Source organism: Pseudopipra pipra, chromosome 5 (assembly GCF_036250125.1).
Source record: "Pseudopipra pipra isolate bDixPip1 chromosome 5, bDixPip1.hap1, whole genome shotgun sequence".
NCBI classification, from domain to species: domain Eukaryota; kingdom Metazoa; phylum Chordata; class Aves; order Passeriformes; family Pipridae; genus Pseudopipra; species Pseudopipra pipra.
The window spans coordinates 42098686-42119422 of record NC_087553.1 but is presented as its reverse complement, the minus strand read 5'-3'; the positions used below and the strand labels follow the sequence as shown (position 1 = coordinate 42119422).

Sequence of the window (20737 nt, the reverse complement as noted above, 5' to 3'; positions counted from 1 at the left end):
TGCCAGCCATCAGCAGAACTTCACATTTCATGATGATAGTTATAATGTTTTACACAATTTTGCACACATCTAAAGGCTGAATCACCTTATAAATTGGTAGAACAAGATGTCTCCAATTAACATACAGGACAGGATAAAATGGCATTAAAAAGGGGGAACATGATTAATTTTACGAAGTAGTTATGAGGGAAGTAATTTAGAAGGTTTGCTTCATACATCTGTATAGTTTGTATGTGGAAACCACTCTCTAAAATTCCCTTTCTAGGGGAAATACGTTGCTGTATTTGAACAGAACCAAACATCAGAATTCGTATGCTGCTTCAGAGTGCAGAACAACACAGTATAGGGCATCCGAGCACTTCAGGTTCTGTTTGACTGGTCCCACATAGAACCACTCAAAAACTAACATTTCCATTAGAAATGCCAATGCTTTTAAAAAAGGGAATGCATAGCAACTCTTCATTCAAAACTGAAAACATTGCATTTTCTGGAAGAACGGAGAATTTGCAAAGATAGATTAATAAGAACAATCGAAGCCTTTTGTTTGGACACTTCCATTATGAAACTATTGTAGAAGTTTGTTGGCAGAAGTTAAGGTCCTTAGGAGTTTTAGGCTGTATGGTAAAAACAGCAACCTGAAGTCACAAGAGAATTTGCAAGATCCAGGAAATTAGTTGCCCCCATAAGGCAATTCAGTCTGCCTGAGTTACATAGCCAGCTGAAGGGAGCGGTGCATCAAGCACCGATGAGAAATGTATACCCACTTTGCATCCAGTTCACTTGGAGCTCCAAGGATAAGCACTGATGAGATAGAAACAGCACCAGTTGATGCATTTTATGTTAGCCTATTAAGTCAGTGTACACTAAACATGGTAGTGTGGGAACACATACATTTACATACATATATGTGGTATAAACTCACTTCATAAAGGGCATAGCCTATGGAAGAAATCTTTTTTTGTTTTGTTACTTTATGTAGGATTATCAGTGAGAACAGGAAATCTCTAAGTTGTGATCGAACATACAGTTTCCTCCAGTTTTCAGGTTAAGGTTAGTCACAGTAGAAAAGTCAATTTTTCTTGATTTTTCTGTTATAACAGCCTTTCACAGTACAGTGATGAAAACATGATGGATCCATACAACCTGGCCATTTGTTTTGGGCCAACCCTGATGCCTGTTCCAGACATACAAGACCAAGTGTCTTGTCAGGCGCATGTGAATGAGATAATCAAAACTATCATCATCCATCATGAGGCTATTTTTCCGGATGTGAAGGAACTTGATGGACCTGTATATGAAAAATGCATGGCTGGAGATGACTACTGGTAAGGCAGAATATTGCCCTTCCTATCATCTTAACAAAATCATTAGGCTGTTGTCTGGATAATTCCTGTGATACAGAATTATTTTTGCACACAATAGAACTATGAAGATAAATGAGAAGAGCATTTAGGTTCACATAATAAAGTGTTAACTATAAAAAAGTGAAGCAAAGTCAATTATGATGAGGTTCCCTACAGCATATGTTCAGCCAGACACAGCCAGAATTCCAGGTGTACTGTGCAGAGCACACAGACGGATAGGAAATTTGTTACTCTGGCTGTGAACCACCTTATCAAATTTCAGCTTGGGATGCCTGCTCCTTTTCTCGGTCATGGTTTAACTGGGCCAGTAGCTAAACACCACATAGCCACTCGCTCACTCCCCCCATAGTGGGATGGGGGAGAGAACTGGGGGGAGAAAAGTAAAATTCATGGATTGAAATTAAGACAGTTTAATAGGACAGAAAAGGAAGGGCAAATAGCAATAATAATTAGAATATACAAAGCAAGTGATGCACAGTGCAGTTGCTCACCATCCATTAACTGATGCCTAGCCAGTCCCGGAGCAGCAGCCCCTGATCAGCTTTGCCTCAAGTTTATATACTGAGCATGACACCACATGGTCTGGAATATCCCTTTGGTCATCTGGGGTCAGCTGTCCTGGCTGTGTCTCCTCACAGCTTCTTGTGCCCCCCAGCCCACTCACTGACGGGGTGGAGCGAGAAGCTGAAAAGTCCTTGACTTAGTGTAAGCGCTGCTCAGCAACAATTAAAACATCAGTGTGTTGCCAACCTTATTCTCATCCTAAATGCAAAACCATCTACTAGGCAGAAAATTAACTATATCCTAGCCAAAACCGGGACATTCCTTTGACAGCACACACACACACTTTTTATAAATAAAGGATTCAAATGTTCTGAGGACTTGTTAATACCGGAAGATCTTGTTTCAAGGAAGGGTATGTAGGCTTCTTCCATAATGTTGCACGTAACTTTGTAACATTATAAGAATAATTTTAAATAATCTCATGGGGGTGACATATTTTTGGTGTGTGTGGTTTCACTCTCTGCTCAACTTTCTGTTTCCCTTCAGTGACAGCCCATACAGCGAACATGGTACATTGGAGGAAGTGGACCAGGATGCCAGTACAGAGCCCCACACCAGTGAAGACGGTACGTCTGTTACGTTACTGCGCTTTTGATGGGAGTAAGTTTTACAGGTGTTCCATTGCAGGAGACCTTCTTCCTTTCCTAATTGTGTCTCATTTGAAAGAAGGAAATTTCAGTCTTGGTGTTCAGTAGTAAATCTTTAATCTTTGTTTGTGTGCTTTTGCACTCTTGATTCATCTGTGTTTGACCAGCTGTTTCCTTGTTCTCTCTTGATTTGCCCAGTCACAGGAAGGGCAAGAGAGAAACTATTTCAGTCAGCACATATTATTTTCTGACATAATGTTACATTTTTAGTGACTCTTTGTCTGCAAAAACTAAACTCCTCAAAAGCTTGCCTTTAAATATTTCAGCTAAGGGATATTTGCCATTCAGGCTCTATTTTTATATGAATTTAAAAGCTGCTCTGTCTAAAGGATTTATGACAACCAAAAAACATGTGTGTACCCCCCACGGTGAAACTGCGAAACAGTAGTAATTTTCTGTAAATATCAGTCACATATGCTCTGACATATGTTCTGGGTACAGTAGATATCCATGAAAACACTGATGCATCTCTATTATATTAATTCTTTTTAACCACATGTCATGAAGGTGTGTTTGTGACAGTTGAACCATCCTTCAGATGTCACTCACAGTAACTTCTGCCTAGTGTCAAACAAATTGAACAGGTAGAAAGAAATATCAAAATTGTTAAATAACTACCATTTTTGTGAGAATTAGTAGCCCATTAGAGGTGAAGGATTCAGAATAACACTCCCTGTAGAGACGAGCAGCATATTGCAGTGTGAGCTCACTGCATATTAGGCCAGCAGGCAACCCAGACAGAGCAACCAGCACACATGCAGTTAGCAGCAGCAGAAACAAAAGCTTTTTGTCCATTTCAGAGGATGTGTGGAAGGAGGAAGAGGAAAAGACAGAGGGGACAAAAGGGGAGGAAAACAGTTACAGCAGAGAAGGAATTTTTTTTTCTTTTTTTTAAAGAATGTCATAAGGGATGCTGTTTAGGAGCTGGACGGTTGCCATAGGGAAGGGGAACCGGAAGATGTATCTATAGGAAACCTGGCTACAGTGGTCCCATTGCACACAGAACAATGTAAGCAATAGTTCCACTCTAGCTGTACCCATCTGCTTTGTCACGTACACAGGCTGTCAGTGACAGATTGTCTGTCTCTTCCACTTTGCCGAGGTGAGGAGGGGCAGGCAGAGTCTGTCAATGCAGCTGTTTGGAGAGGAGGGAAAGTTGTATAGGCAGGCATTACAGAAGGGCGAAAAACTGAGGATAGCAGAGAAATCAATCTTCTGCCTGGGGTGTATAGCCGTGCTGTGCCCACAGTCAGGAATACCAACAGCTCTACAAGACAGCCTGTGCATGGGTTCCTCTTGACCAGCTCTGCAGGACTAAACCCATCATCTTTGTACAACTCATCTCTGCTAAATAGTGTGGACAAACTCGTAATTGCACTTTATTTTTCTGAGACAGTATAGCTTTACTTTAGAAGAGCTCCTTCTTCCACTGGAGGTATTAAGCAAGAGTGGAAGATGAGGAAGTCTGTCTGTCTGTCATTTAGAGCACAAGTGAAGTAGTGAAATGCAGGTGACACAACAATTCAATATCTTGGAGCCAACTTCAGGGTCCCATGACCAAACTGAGAGATGAAGGTGCAAGCAAGCATGGAGACAAGTGCAGCTTTTCAGCAGCAATCAAAAGCAGTTACTTCAAAGCCATGCCTAGGAAGGATGAAAACATCAGCAGGATACAGAGGAGCAGGACCATGACAACACATGGTGTATCACCTGTACCTCGATCATCATGGGCTCTGCCCCACCACTGTGTTGTTATAATACCAGTTTTACATTCCCGTCATAGCGTTACTTGTGTTACAACTGTGTCACTGGTGGAGACAAACCCTGAAGAGAATAGCTGTTAACAGGACAGAGTTCTGTTAAAATATTTACCTGCTCAAGACATGGGTTTTTGCTCACCAGATCAGCCAGCAGTTTAATTCTTGTTGCCTCATCACACCTTTTTAATTAATTCAGTGCTGAAAGGAAGCGGACATTTGTGTTTACAGAGAAATAATAGTTAGCACAAATATATTTGTAAGCTTGGGAAATACTGCTGCAAAGATAAAGATTGGCAAGCCTGCATTGTATACAAAACAGTGTTGATCTTCGATTCCCAGCCTGTAAGCTCCATGGATATGGCTTTCCATTGTAATAGCACATTTTTAATGTAGGTTACAAACTTTAAATTAAATGCACTCACCGTCTCTTTGCACATGCATTCATGTGTTTGTGCTTTGGACAATTCCTTTTAAAACTATTTTTTACTCCAGATATGAGAATAGCTGAGAATTTTTCAATTTGCATATTGAACTTCGTCAGTCACTGATTGACATGTGGTGGATTAAAAAAAAAAAAGCTTTTGCTGAGAGGTCTGGAGTATTTTGGGGGTTTAATGTGATTGATTCATCGATTATATGCTGGATGCATCACTACCAGCTGTATGTGGAGAGAGAGAAAGGGAGGTGCAGCATTGCTGCTGTGTCGATCTGACATGTGCTACTCACACGTTTCCCTCTGTTAGGACATGGAAGAAGCAGATTCTATAAACATGAAGGATTTTTTTTCAGTGTTGAAAATCTGATTAGTTTTATGCTAAAATGATAGGTATAAATGTATACATATGGAAGACCAAGCAGCTAACCCCACAGGAATTACAGGGTTATTGAAATATAATCCAGGGGCTATGGTGAAAAGCGAAAGGATTTATTTTACTTACTGTTTTTCTAAAGTTAAACTACAAGTGACTCTTTCTGTGCCTACTAGAATAAACCCATCTTTAGAGGCTGTGGCAGTAGTGCTAGAAATGTTTAATTATAATTTAGAAAACAACCAGACTTTATGAAAATTGAAAATTAAATTATGTGTGCAGAGGTAAAATACGGTAGATTGGGGGAAAGAGAGCTGGAACTTATAACTGAGCATATAAATACTTCATAACTGCTTTATTTTAAACATATAAATTGCCTTTTTTTTCCCTAAGGTTACTGATGTTCATATATTTCAGCTGATCACTGGAAAGGGAAGAGGGAAGGAAAAGGAGATGCATTTTACTGTAGTATTTTCAGTCTTCTTTTATATGTGCAGAAAGTATCCCATAAGGAAAACACATGAGTTTTTTCTTTCTCCTAAATCTGGAAATGGAATTTAATTTGTGAAGTTCAGTACATTTGTACTTAAGCTGAGAAACAAAAAAAAAAATCGATCTGTAATTTTGCTGCAGACGAACCTTTACCTGAAAGTGCCTCTACAGTAAAGATTCAAAGGACATTGTTTTGCTGAACGAGTTTTTAGCATATTTCCTTTACCTTCAAATTGCTGGAAATTTTTTATTCTTATTGGAGTCACATGGAAAAGGCTGACTAGATTTGTTTTCAAAGGAAGTAAGCATTTCCTGAGGAAGTTAAACCGATGGAGTTCTCCTAGGAAAACATACATGCAACTAACATCATACTCTTCACAGATATGTCATAAATGTAGAGTAAAAATTTAGATGGTAGTTCTGCTGAAAACAAAAATTACAGGGACATGTCAGACTGTAAGTCCTTTTTGTGTCCCCAACACATAGTCATTTTCTTGCTTTTCAGTAGTGCATGCTGTCATCAACACTTTGCCAAATTCTGCTTTGTCAACACCTTGCAATGTTTCTTTGATGTTGCTGTTGCCAGTGAGAGAGAACTGCTGTTCTGAGGACAGGACTCTGAAGTTGCAAAGCCACTCTATTCTCTGATGGGATGCAGAAGAGGATAAAGACATTGGGGGATACAATTTTCCCAGGATGTTCAAAGACATACTTTTTTCCTGACACACAGAGTACACCTGGGAAAACTGAGGAAATACAGAGCAGAGCAACAGCAACCCCCCCAAAATAAGTGCAGGAGATGGTCTCCCCTCCTTTCTCTCCTTGTGCCTTGAGGTGTAGAGGCAGCCAAGTGCCACTTTAGTGCTGTCACTTCTGTTGGGAGGTTAGTCCTACATCTGGCACTCCAATCCCAAAATTAAAATTAACACTTATGTTTCTTCTGTCCTTTCTGCTCTTCCAAGCAGTGGAAGTTTTTCCCACAGTTCTTCAGTTTGTCCTAATTTTTCACTTCCATAGCATTGTCTGATTCACTAGAGATGATAGCTGGTGAGATCCTGTATGTCATCAAATACTTCTTGCTGTTGCTGGTGAATGCCCTCAGGTATGGACAGAGCAGTGCAATTACACTTTCCTCTCAGCTGTCAATTTTACTGTTAGATACTCAGTATCACACAGAATTTGAGTTACAGATCCCAATTTTAGCTTTCATCACCTTAGCTTTTTGGAAATTCTTGTCTGTCATTCAGTAACCGTGTTATTAAGTGGCTTAACTTTCCAAAATGCATTTATTTCTCGGAATAACTGTCATGGTACTTTGATTTCCACTATTAAGGCTTGACTTGTAGCAAGGTGAATGACTATTTAAGTACAGTCTCAATACTGTTTGCTATAGGAAATTTTATCTCTGTTTCTTCTGCCTAAAAGCAACATTCAAGCAAAGAAAATGCCCCTTTCAACATAGTAAAAACTGGCTGAATTTATTTTTTGTCCTGTTAAGAAATCTGTGTGAAATCTCCTGGGCACTCCTTCCTGAGGAGGAGGGATTTGTTACCCAGGCAATCTGATCTACACATCTCAAAAGTCACATCCATTTTGGGTACATTACCAGTTCATACAGCTGGTTCTAGTGGGAGAACTTCCTTTCAACCTCTGAAAAGGTATTTGAGTCTTTCAGGCAGTGGAAGCATACAATTCCCATTGTACACGATACTTAGATTAGCATAATTCCACTGAGGGAGATAGAACTTAATTTGTAAATAAAAAGATTTGTATACTTAAATATGGGATAGTGTATGATCTGTTGAAGTCAGCAGAGAAATGGGAAATTCCATAGCTATTCTGTGTAGGGGTTTATCAATCAATCCAGTACTCATGACCACTACCACCTAACTTCGGAGAATGTCAAAGGAAAATATGTGCAGGAAATTTGGGATCTTAGGACTTATTGTAAAGTTTTTTTGTTCGGTAGAATTTTTTTTTTTCTCATTTTAAAGTACTACCCGTTAGTGAGTGACTGGCTCTCTGAAACCTGGGAAGATTTGTTTCTGAATTCTTGACTCCCTCTACCATAACCCATAGCTTAGCTGCAGCCTGAGAACGATTCATACAAATGTCTGCTCCTTTTCAATCTTACCTGATTCCAGTGATACCTTGTTATAACAAATTCCATAAGCAATACGCATGATATGTGTAAAAACTGCGTTCTTTGGTCAGTGTTAAATTATTGTTGTTTGATTTCATATTGCCCTCTTAAAGATAAGGCAAGATAAAGGCATGTTTGGTTTTATTTCTTTTCATTTGGCAATAATGTCTTTCTGTGTTTATAGTCCCTTTGTCTGTTCAGGTAGACTGTAGACATATCTAGAAATGACAACAAGGTAGCGTATTAGAATATCATACCACCATTAAAGATTTCCTAGTTTTCCAGAATGTTTCTTTCTATGTCAATACATTTTCTTTGCTTAAAATCATAAAACCAAGAAACCTGTCAGCCCCCACCCACCCACCAAGGAATGCCTGTCAGCAAGCCATTGTGATGACCCATTGGTAGGAGCCATGATGTTCATTATAAATTCTCATCAGGCTGAAAAGAGACACCAGACACATGTCAGAGAACTGTTTTATTGTACAGTCTCCATAGCTTTGGCAACCAGTCCAATATTTAGACTCAAAAGGTATTGGCTAACATACCCTTAAATTTTTTACAATAGACTTCCTTCCACGAGAGTGGAGGTGAACAAACCTTTAATTTTGTACTGTACACTTCAGTAAGTTCTCAGCTCCCACAACACACAAGCAAAGGTGCTGACTCACAAGCCACAACAAACCAATATTCAAGGGTGTTGGCTTATAAGCCACAAACACCTCCACAAGCTGCCCACTCCCACAACAAACTTCAAAATGGAGTATGGGGTAGGATATGATAGGTGTGCTTTGCCCAGGCAAAGCAAGGGAAGAAGACAAAGAATATCACCAGTCCTCAGATCCCACGCTGGTGCTGCCGCATTGATGGTCCAGAGCTGAGGTAGCAAGAAAAGAAAACAAAAGAGACAGAGAAAAGAGAGACAAAAAAAGAGAGCGAAGGGGCCCAATCTGCTCCCTTTTGTAGTTCACCTGGTGCAACCTGCTAGGTAAATTAGACTTCTGTGCGTTTTGTTCACATGTGCATAGCCTGCCCTTCTCCAGGGGATGAATTGGATGGGGGGTACTGAGCATGAGTCTTGGGGTGGAGTAGGGAGTTGGCTCAGCACAGTGCTGCCCTTCCTGTGATCACACCTTTCCTGCAGCAATACTCAGAACATGTGAGACAAAACATGCTTAGGTCTGGTCTTCCATGGGTATCCAGTAGGGATGCATTTTGAGAAATTAATACTGTTAGTGGCAGGTTCTTATTTGTATTTATGTAATTGAAGTAATTTCTGCCACCGTACATTACTTTTGCGTTTCTAACAGTGAATTCCCCATGTCACTCTGTTCCATCTCTGGAAAGTTTCTGAGTTGGTAACTTCTAAACACTCTGCAGTTTGTTACTGACAGAAGCTCTTAACGTGACTGCAGAAGCAGCAAACCACAAGATAGCCTTCCGCAGGCTCGACAAGTTATTAAAAAAATGAGCTGCAAACTATAACCTCAGTAAGGTGCTATCATTATGTTTTCATGCTGCAGCATGAAGTTAATTTTAAAAAGACATTCCTGTGCAAAATGTTGTCCTAAAGGGACAGTGACTTTCATTACCAGCCTGGTTCTTTGGGGAATTACAACCTCAGTGATTTTAATTTGCACCAGACAGAAAGTTGCTATGCTAGTCATTAGCCCAGATGTTAATTTCCATCTAAATATTGCTCTAATTACATAAAGAAATTAGTCATTTAGGGGACTCTTGAGTTGTTGGAATAATCAAAGTGTGTGATTTTTAGAACTGTATTTTGCAGGTTCTTTATGTTTGAGACTGTGAAGACAAATTTTAATCTGTTTGAGCTCAGGTGCTTTCGGTTTTGTGTAGAAGAAACTAAAGGCTGTTTCCTTGATGCCCACACACAGCTCTCAAGATACCTACAGGGGCCATGTGCTGACACCAGTAGGTTTCCATCCCAGGCATAGGTTATGGGGTGGAGTCCATTTCCAGTGTGGGGCTGAATTTACCAACATACCGACAGAAGATTAGCCAGGACTGCTGTAGCCAATGGTTGGCTTCAGAAAACACCAGCCTCCCCTGCAGAAACCAGGGCAGCTCGGGATTTTGGAGCAGGCAGAGCTGCTTTAAGCAACTTGAGGCCACACAGGGTCTGCCCCTGTGGAGGGGTCATCCTTAGGTAGTCTGGAGCCGTCTGTCTCGCTCAAAAAGGGCTTTAAGGAAGCAGATTAAAGCACTAGGCTTCGGCGTTGGGTAAAACATCAGCTTTTCCCTAGGTCTGCTCATTTGTCACGTAAAAGAAGTCCCATAACCCAGTTACACAGAGTATCCCTACTCATGCACAGGGTAATTTTGTCTTCCTTCCTTTGCCGCTGCAGATATTAAAGGCACTCCTACTTACTTTTCCTTTATCACACTGGTTCCTCGGACCTTTGATTATTCATTTTAGTTTCAGAGGTCTTCATTGGCTGGCCTCCATCCCGCCCCCCAGCAATGCAGGAGCCCTCACAGCAACAGTTGTTGTAACATTTGAGTATGCGGTTATGTTTTCTGCAGCTTGTGAAGCAAGCCAGATGTTTCTCACTTGGGACACAGGTTGATTATGTTTCTTTGTAAGGGGCACATTATAACTGCTGCCTGAAGTCTGCCTTAGTTCAGCTGATCTCTGTCATCTCTGCTCAGAATGAGCACTGAGAAAATGCAAAAAATTGGGTTTATGAAAACAAAATGAGCAGATAAACCAGTGAAATCTGGTATCTGTTCTTCTTCCCTCCCCACACAGAGTGCGAGCCCATAGAAGCTATTGCCAAGTTCGACTACGTGGGAAGATCTGCGCGAGAACTCTCTTTCAAGAAAGGAGCTTCCCTTCTGCTCTATCACCGAGCATCTGAAGACTGGTGGGAAGGAAGGCACAATGGAATTGATGGTCTTGTCCCTCACCAGTACATAGTGGTGCAGGATATGTAAGTAATGTCTGGTGACTGGGTTCTTGGTGGTATGTAAAATCTGAAGCATTTAGCAGTGTTTTCCAAGTGGGTCAGTGGCGTGAAGGCTCAGACAGATTAAACATTTGCCTTCTAGGCAAGATACCTCTGTCTTTATTGCCCTGAATTGACAGCTCAATCAAAAACTACTACTAGGCTAAGCTACTTTTATGGATATGTTCCCAGTATAAGAGAGATGCTGCTGCACCTATTTTATTTTGAGTATCTCTTTGTAGCAATTGCTGACTTTTAACTTCAGAATAGCAAAAACTGGAGAAATGCAACCCTGAACTCTTGTTTTACAGTATTAAGCATGTGTTTTGCCAAGGATGACAAAGTTCTTCTTCACAGAAAGGTTGCACTCAATGTGTAAAGAGCTCAGTAAACAGGATTATAAGCAATTTTGGGAGACATACAAGGGCTTAGTGCATTATAACGTGCCTGCCTTTCCTAAGGGACTTAAAAGCTGGGAGTACCAAGGTGCTCTGTCCCACTTCAGTCACTGACTTCTCACCTCATCATGTGTCTTCTCTTCAGGGATGATACTTTCTCAGATACACTGAGCCAAAAAGCAGACAGTGAGGCCAGTAGTGGACCCATAACTGAGGATAAGTCATCATCAAAGGACATGAACTCTCCTACTGACCGTCACTCTGATGTTTATTTAGGAAGGTAAGCTTCAGCATGACATGTTTCACTAGTATTGCTCACGGCTCAGGTAACACAGTAATTGCTCCTCCACATGTTTATGGTGGATCGCTACAAATTGTCCTATAACCACTTCTTCATTGGTGCAGGCAAAGAAAGAGATCAGAACCTCCACCTCCTCTAAGACGCCCGGGCAGGAGCAGTGACAGCCACTGCCCAGTACACCCACCTCACCCTCTCTCCAACTCAGCCATGGAGCTGGGTTCCCCCAACCTGGCAGCTCACTGCAGTTCCAGAGCCCTCCTTCAAAATCGCAACCTCAATGCCGACAGCCCTGAAAGGCGGCGCAGGCCTGGACACGGCAGTCTCACCAACATCAGCAGGCACGATTCTCTGAAGAAGATCGATAGCCCTCCAATTAGAAGGTCTACATCATCTGGTCAGTACACAGGTTTCAATGACCATAAACCACTGGACCCAGAGTCAATAGCTCAGGTTTGTGTCTTTTTTCTTTATATCACTGCTTGCTTTTCTGAGAAGCAAATCTCATTGAGTAACACAGAGCACGTGCACTGGTAGGAAGGTGTGTGCAGGGGAATATCTTACTTAGCTTTCAAAACAGAGTGTGTGTGAAAGAAGATGTATTAAGCGATCCTGAATAGAAGAAGCACAAGGGGGAGTAAAGATTGCAAAAGCAATAAAAAGAAATTGTTTCCCATTATACTGTAATGAAATTACCTCTGCCACACAGAATACTAAGACAGTATATGATTACAATGCTGTGTAGATTGCTGTGTGCTGTTGAAGGCTGACCTATTCTGACTTGCATATAATTAGTGTTCAATTCTTTCTCAGTATTGTGGTAAGGAGAAAAGTGCTCTGACTGGCTAGTAGTGAACCATTACCATTCAAAGCCCTGATTGACTGTCCAGCTTCCTGTGGATTTTACATGGTTTTCATATAGGTCATGTATAGTTCATACTGTATGTTATTTTGGTGCCTGTAGTAGAACATAATATGCAAGATGTTGCACCTGCGTAAATCATGGGCCATCTTATCCCTGTGTGAACACTTACCAGTCTTATTCCTGGCAGTGGAGAGGTGAGAAGGATAGAATAGGGAGGACCCCAATCATCACATTGGTCTGTTGTACTGAGCTAGTGACAGCTCTTGAGCAAATGGGTACCTCTGTCTTCAGAACTCACATTTTGTCTAGGCAGGATAACATTACTAGGGGCACCGTGAGGGTGCAGTATGATTGCAAACACATTTTACAATAACGCTGACACTCATGTTTTAAAATTTAATGTACTGGTAATTCTTGCTTTCAAACTCTGCTTCCAGCAAGGAATAGAAGGAACTGTCATGCTTAGTCAGAAAGCTGAACCATGTATTAGGGTTAGAAACTGTAAATGTTGCTATAATTTTATTTTCTTATAAGTTATTTATTTACTTTCCTGGAAGTACATACAGTGGTGTTTGGTCTTACACTATCTATTTTTTTATGCCTAGACTACTGATTATTTAGCAGTGAGAGAACCCAAACTTTGATTGAACTGTGTGAAAGTTACCATGAGCAGAAAGGGAACACCAGATATTTTAACCTTAGTTGTATCTCAGTACCACCAAAAAGCAGTAAACCAGTGTCTTGGTGCATTCTTTTAGCATTCAATGCCAGAAATCCTGATGAAAAAAATAGTTTTTCTTAGGCATGCATACTGAACAATATCTTGAAGTTTTTTCTGTTTAAAATTTAACTCGGTGAAACTAGAGGAGACAAGAGCTGATAGGCACACAAGCTTTATTTTCTTAGAAAACCAGGTTTTATAATCCATGTGAGAGAATACAGATCCTGAACACCTGAAGCATTAGATGAGAGGAGCAGTTAGCTAAGAGTTAGCAAATGGACTAGAATCTTTACAGTTGTCAGTACCCAAGAGATGACAGAAATCTTCACCACTAAAACACTGCTAAGCAAATATTCATTGCCCTGACAGTCACTTAATAAAATGGCTTGCAGATTTTTGTATTTTTTTTGATTCTTTCATGTAAACAGGTTAAATATTTATAATGTCCAGCTAAAGCTGCCATCTTATCAGTTGTAGTGTCTTTTAAAGAAGTCTGGTGGAAATTGGTTTTAGCACTGTAATAATTATTAGAGGATGATTGGCAAATTAATTCATACATTTTCTGCCCCCTCCCCTTGCTCCTCTGGTGCTGTGCATTCAGTAGCAATTGGAATGATGTGCCACTCTCTCTGTGCTCTGACCCAGGACATCGAGGAGACGATGAACACGGCACTGAACGAGCTCCGTGAGCTGGAGAGGCAGAGCTCAGCAAAACACGCCCCTGATGTCGTGTTGGACACCTTGGAACAAATGAAAAACACTCCCATCCCTGCCACCTCTACGGAGTCGCTCAGCCCTCTCCACAGCGTTGTTTTAAGGAGCTCCGAGCCTCAGATCCGCCGTAGCACTAGTTCTTCCAGTGACACCATGAGTACTTTCAAGCCCATGGTGGCCCCTAGAATGGGAGTGCAGCTGAAACCTCCTGCTCTTAGGCCAAAACCTATTGTTCTTCCAAAAACAAATCCTAGCATAGGACCTTCCCCTCCTTCCCAGGGTCCAGCTGACAAATCTTGCACAATGTAGACAGCTCAGCCACCCATGGTGCCCAGCTGTGGTATGCTAGTGAAAAGGATGGATTAACAATAGAAGTCAGGGCTCCATAACTTCATTTGTTCATGTTTGTAACTGGAGAGGCTTTGTTTTTCAGTGTTTTTGAATGTACTGTATGAAAGTAGCTACATTAACATGGGCATTTGTATTTTGTATGGTTTCAATTAAAAGAAAAACTGGACAACTGTGCATAGTTTTAAAAAACAAACATAGACTTACTTGAAAACTTGATGCTGCACCATTTGTAATAAAACCAACACAGATCACAAACGGCTTGCCATGTCGTACCGTACTTCACAGTCTTACTGTAGCTATATAATAACAGATCCTGCACAAAACTAAGGGGTGGGGGAGGTTCAGGGGAGGTGGGGCCTCTCATTTCTGGGTCACCAAATCTCAAGCAGGTTAGTAAGAACTGAAATCTAGCACGTGAGGATTAAGTGTCTGTATGGAATGTCTAAGTCATCTCAGGCCACATTTCTTAAATTTAAGACACACCACAAAAAAAAACCACCAAACCCTCACAACTCGTAATTGGCACCGAGTTTTAGCTTTCTTGTTGGCAGTCTCACTAGAGGCAAGCACTGGATGGAGCTGGAGTTCACATGGCTCTCACCGATACAAAGCAGCATTTCAGGACACAGCTGAAGCACATCTCCAGGATATATCTAGAAAATAACTTTTGCTGCCCTCTGTAATAGCATACCTTTTCCCATGAAGCTAGACCTTCATTCCCTGATACCACATTTTTCATGAAAGCTAAATTCATTTCAAGTTCATAGTTAAGCAAGCCAGGCTCTGGGGAGTGCACGAACCTGTTGGTCCATTAGGCAGGCTGATAGGCGATTAAAAGGATCAACTACACAGTAATTCAGAAAACTGTCCCATTGACTTTATTGCTCAATGTCCAATTAAAGACACGATTTGAGTTGTAATAGTCAGAGTTTCGAGCTGACCCAGCTGCACTGACTGCCTTGCACGGTGCAAACGCTCAGTTGTGCTGATGGCAGCAAGGCAGGAACCCTGAAGAGGGACTACATCCTGCCAGTAGTGCAGGGGTCACTCACAGGACAGCTGAGTTTATACTGCCTAGATTCAAGCTGACTAAAGTTTTCCATAACCTCTTTCCCCTCCCCTTCCCCTCTTTCTTAAATGACAGAAATCAATACCTTTCTTATGTCTGTGTGAGTGACAACTGTCAACTTTCCCACGCCTAACAAAGCGTGAACTAAACATACAGCTCTTTTGCACATTGCAACAGTAAGCCATAATATTATTTCTGTGAATATATTTTCCAATATCCAATCCATAAAATAAGTTCTAATGAAGAAAATGGGGAAAAAAATCACATGTGGTCCACCTACAGGAGTACAACTGAATGTAACTGAGATCTGTCTTTCCACATATTCTGTACGATCTCACTGTTGGAAAGCTTGAAGTTGTACCACTCACTGTACATAAACAATTGAGTTTGGGGGGAGAAGAGTAGTGACAAACTTTGATAGACATAATTGCTGAGGTGACAGGAGTAATTTCCTGTTGTTATATAGGAGGAGCTTATTCCTGCTCTGATTTACACCCTCTAGACAGATGATGCAATACAAAGTCCCAGGTGTGAAAAGTACCCCATGAACCTCTGAGTCTCAAACTGCTGCTTGTATTTGCAAACCCTTTTCAACCCAGACTTCACACATATCTAGGTTAAAGGCTAAGTCTTAAGCCACCAGAAAGGGCTGTGCAGCATCAGTCAGTGAACCTCCATCCTTCTCGACTGTACTGCCCAGTCCTAACACCAGGGCCAGAACCTAAGTCAGACCAGCTGCAGACCACTCTAGTCTGTAGGGTCTACTCACTTGGTTAGGACCAGAGATATTTTCAAGTATTTTCCCAGTTTACTAGACTCAGTGGAACAAAACTGGAATTTCAGCTTTCATTTACATGCAGTTTTAGTCTAGCATTTTTAAATTAACCCACCTGGCACAATTGAGATGGATACATGTATCTTTAAATTGCATAGGGAATTTTGTATGTTTAAATAACTATACTGGACTCCATAATGCTTATATTAGAAATTGTTTAGCAAAAGAAAATATTAGAAACAGTGCATTTAGTGAATGCATCCACTTAGTGCATTCACACAGTTAAATGTGTAGTTCGATGGTTATTATAGATACTTTAAAGTATAGTAAGTGGATATGTAACAGGAGAGACTGCTACAACTACAGGCGTACTAAAGGGTAACTCCTGCACACCTAATCCAGTCAGTATTGTCCTTTACTGTCAAGTTTGATGAATTGCAGTACTGGTAGCTTCCTGCTTGTTGACTGTTACCTACTTGTGTCAATGTACATCTGTAGTATGTACATGTGAAAGTGCCTTTAAATTTTAGAGGAGCTTTAGCTTTGCTCTTGTACTGTTGCATTTCCATTGCATCCTTTCCTGTTTGTGTATGGCTGCATTCCCATTGCATTCCTTCCACTCTTGAAGAACAAATAAAAACATGAAAAAATCACAGTTCTCAAAGAGAAATGTACTGTTAATCTGTTGTGACAATGCACTTTTATGTATAGTACTGTACATTTTTGGCATGTACCATTACAAGCTTCAGTATACATTCAAGTTTGTTCCTCATAGTGTATCTTTATAATAAAGAAAATAGTTCTGTCTGTGTAGTTTTGCTGCCATGTCTTCCAACATGGATTGCCTGTCTACCTTTACCTCCCACACAAGGGGACAAAAGCAACCCCCAGCTACCCCACACTGCATCAAGTCCCATCACGCTCTTGGCTGAAGAAGCATTTGTTCCCAGATGGGCTCCTACCTAATTTGCTTTAAGTTGCTCCTACACCATTGCTTTAAGCTCACTCAAGTCCCTCTGTACCTGAAGAACCCACACAAGGAGCCACCAACCTCACAGTTCTGCCTGAGCACCCATCAAGAGCAGCCAATCCCACTCCCACTGGCTGCAGGAACACCCTGCCACCCACTTAGCCAGCACCCTGCCACTCCCCCTCCTGCTCCCTGCAGGAAAAATGGAGTGCAAAAGCCAATCCAGCTTACATATTTTAAAAACAGAATGAAAATAATAGAAAAAGTCTACCTGGGGACGTTTCTTATGGCAGCAGAAGAGATGCCACAGTGGAGTCAGAGGGGAGTGCCGCAGGTCAAGGTTATCTTCAGTGACCTTATGTCCAAGAAATGGTTGCAATATACACACACCCTCCCAGCTGGCTCCAGGAACCAGGGGGTCTGTGAGTGTCAGGCTGATGGATGCATAAGAGATGTTCAGCCATTTATGGATCAGATGCTGGGAAGGACTATTCCTGGGCTTGGACTACAGCTGCCCAGACTGGCTCACCGTGCTCCCCAACTTGCATGTGTTTAGGGGGAGAAGAGCTATTTGGAAATGCATTTCCAGTCCTTGCTTAAAAAAAAAAGTCATCTCTGGTTGTTGTTGAGGGCCACCATCTGCCTGAAGGAAAAGGAGACAGATGCCCCTTCCTTAGAAGTGTTCAAGACCAGGTTGGATGAGGCTTTGAACAATCTGATCTAGTGGAAGGTGTCCCTGCCCATGGCACGGAGGCATACAGGAATACATTTTTTACTGTGCCTCTGCAGTCAGCTGGGCCTCTGCCCCACGGCTGCAAAAGTATGGTGCATCCTGTGTTGATCTCTTCTCCCGTGTAACAACTGACTGGACAGAAGGAAATGGCCTCAAGTTGCACCAGGGAGGTTTAGATTGCATATTAGAAAAATTTTCTTCACCAAAAAGGTCTTCAAGCACTGGAGCAAGCTGCTCAGGGAAGTGGTTGAGTCACCATCCCTGGAGATATTTAAGAGCTGTGTAGATGTGGCATTCAGGGACATAATTTAGTGGTGGGCTTGGCAGTGCTGGGTTAACAGTTGGGCTCAGTGATCTGAAAGGTCTTTTCCAGCCTAAACAGTTTTGTGATTCTGTGATCCCCAGTTGTGTCACTGCCATATTCCAGCAGGGTTAGGCTACACTGACCCCCACAGACACCCAAGAGCAGCTTTCTGATCCCGGGTTGGAGATTGTGAGTTTCCCTTTCTTTAATTAACAAACTGCATTGTTTTTGTTTTTTTTTTTTCGAAGTAGCATAGTAATGGAATAAGAATGCGAAGTACAAAGCAAAACAAATTCAGTTGTAAAATGTAGGCAAGTTGTGCTGTACAAAGTAGGTCAAACACTTGTGGGATTGAAATCAATAGTAGCTGCACTCAGTGCAGCAGCATGGATAAACCAAAACTAAACCCTGCCTGTTCTTATTTCCATAGAGCACATCAATTCCTCCCTTAATATCTGCCACATGCCTTTTTGGTAGTGTACACTGACATCTATAAACACTGACCAAACAACATAAAACAGTGATTTACATTTATTTGAATGAATTATGCTCCAGGAGGGAGAAATCACTGAGCCCAGCACTGCTCTGAAGGGGAATGAGACACTCATTCAAATGGTCAGGCTTTTGGCAGTGACTTTTTCCTTGCAATGAAATGGCATTAACATGGAGGTTGTTACCAGAGTCATGAATAGAGAATTTAAATCTGCTAACAGTGGAAAAGGCCTAAAATCCTTCACGACTTTGACCTAGAACTGCTGAGTACCTTGAAACAACTCACTGCAACACATATTTTAATTGGGATTTTTCCTACCTACAATGTTTTCAGAGAGATACTTTATAGTGGCACACCAGCACCCATGGTAACCAGCACAGTTACCTGAATACAACAGGATTACCAACCAACAATCACAGGTTTAAGCAGAATTTCACTTGGACAAATTTCTCAGCTCTTTAAGCGGGGTGTTTTTCCTGAATGCTACCACAGGAATGTGTCAAAAATTAATTTCAGACCATTTTTTAATTTGTCATATATATCACAAGGGTTATTTTATAGCTAAGTCAAAGCTGTTCTGAATAAAATTGATTCACGTACAAGGTTACAATTGGGGATAGAAACAAGGCTAATCTGGGGCTGCCAAATCACATAGTTAATTCTGAATTCTCCTCCTTTTCCCTTCCAAAATTACAAATTAAAAACATGTATGCACATATCATTTCTTGAAAGCAGTGAGCTGGGTAGATTGAAAAAATCCTGCTGCATGTTTTATTTCTGGTTAAGGAAACACAGTAATGTGGTCTGTGTTGGAGGGGGAAGCTGTCCTGCCCCACACAGTGATGGGAAGCCCCGTTGGAGGGACCCCCATTTTCACACACCCACAGGACCACCCTTGTGCACCCCCAGGCTGGCAGCACAGCAGGTCCTGCCCTTTCTCCAGCCAGACCCCGGGCAAGGTGTGCCTTGGTGCTTTCATTACACCTCAGTCCTTCGAAATGTTCCCAGTATTAAAAATTAACTTTTTCAAACACTGGAAGTTTAGGAATAATATAATTTCTTATGTACTCTAGGTCGAAGTGCCATTTGTATCTCTCTACATCCATGAGTTGTGCACATGATGGGTTTTTCTTCTACCTTATCAGCGGCAGCTGACTTACAAGCTTTTATGTAGAAACTTGAATTTCTTCTGTACCTACATTGTAATATTGGGTCTCTGGTTTGGCCTCTATAAAAATAACTTGATTTTCTGTTTAGGTGCCGTGAGTTTGGGTGTTTTCTGTTTCATTGTTTTTACTTTTTCCTATTTTGGAGGCATACGAGCAGGCTCTGGTATTTCAGTGCAAGTTTTCTGTGCACTGCAGTTCCATCTCCAGTACCAGGTACATTTATTATTACCCTAAGGTAAACTCAATTTTTCCAGAGGTCCATCAGCAATGCTAGTCATAGAATAATCCAGTTATGCTTAATGTGCTTTTCATTCTTAGTTAAATAAAATCAATGGGAAGGCAATTCCTGCAGAGAATTTAACTTTTCCCCAGTATTTCCCTTTCTTGGTGAAAAAATAGAGAGTATTGCTCAGGCCTTACAAATTTCCCAGCAGCTGATGCCCCAGGCATCAGCTGAGGAAGGAGCCCTGTTTGAGGGCGCCCGTGCTGCGTGGCAGCGTTACCCCAGTCCCTGCACTGTGACCTCCAGGGTTCACCCCTGGTCATCACAACATCAGTGGGACATTTTGCCCTCAGTTAACCTGAATAAGACTATGCATGGGAGTGTTCAAATCTATACATCTCTCCTAATATACTCTGAATCCCATGTGTCATGGACAAAGTAAAGCAGCATTCAAATGCTGTAGGCGATAGTCCACACCTTGCTCACTTAGAGGAGGACTGGAGGCAAATGTGTCACCTATGCCATCCCTACAAAGCTACCGAGTGTCAGACATCATCCCTGAGGCTCTTTGCCCTCTTTGCTAAAGCCAACACAAGCAGTGCCTATGGTGGCTCAGATTCTCCACTGTATCCAAGGCACCTGCTTTTTCAAAGCACTGGGAACGGTCATATCTCATCTGACTAAAGAAGGATCCCTGCATCAAATGAATCATATCAGGCAGGAAAAACATATTTATATGTGGCAGAAACACTCCAAAAATTAAGTGCTGCATTTCTGTGAAAGGAAATACATATCACTTTGGGGTTGTGCTTATGTGCAGGGATATTTTTCAGTGTTGCTCTCAGTACCCTGAGTAAAAGTCAGGGATAGTCAGGTTTGTTCATAACTTCTGTCAAGATAGTGCTG

At 41.5% G+C, this 20737-nt stretch overlaps 1 protein-coding gene across 3 annotated transcripts in view; it reads left to right on the top strand.

Annotated features, from left to right (window-relative positions):
- SRGAP1 (SLIT-ROBO Rho GTPase activating protein 1) overlaps positions 1-16752 on the top strand; it is a 139295-nt gene extending 122543 nt beyond the window's left edge. For all 3 annotated transcript variants that reach the window (XM_064655789.1, XM_064655790.1, XM_064655791.1), the window contains exons 17-22: positions 1101-1325; positions 2415-2494; positions 10553-10733; positions 11292-11426; positions 11552-11897; positions 13676-16752. In XM_064655789.1, coding sequence (XP_064511859.1) covers positions 1101-1325; positions 2415-2494; positions 10553-10733; positions 11292-11426; positions 11552-11897; positions 13676-14053 — 1345 coding nt within the window. In that variant the 3' untranslated portion in view covers positions 14054-16752. The remainder of the gene's footprint in view (positions 1-1100; positions 1326-2414; positions 2495-10552; positions 10734-11291; positions 11427-11551; positions 11898-13675) is intronic.
- The last annotated feature ends 3985 nt before the right edge of the window (positions 16753-20737 follow it).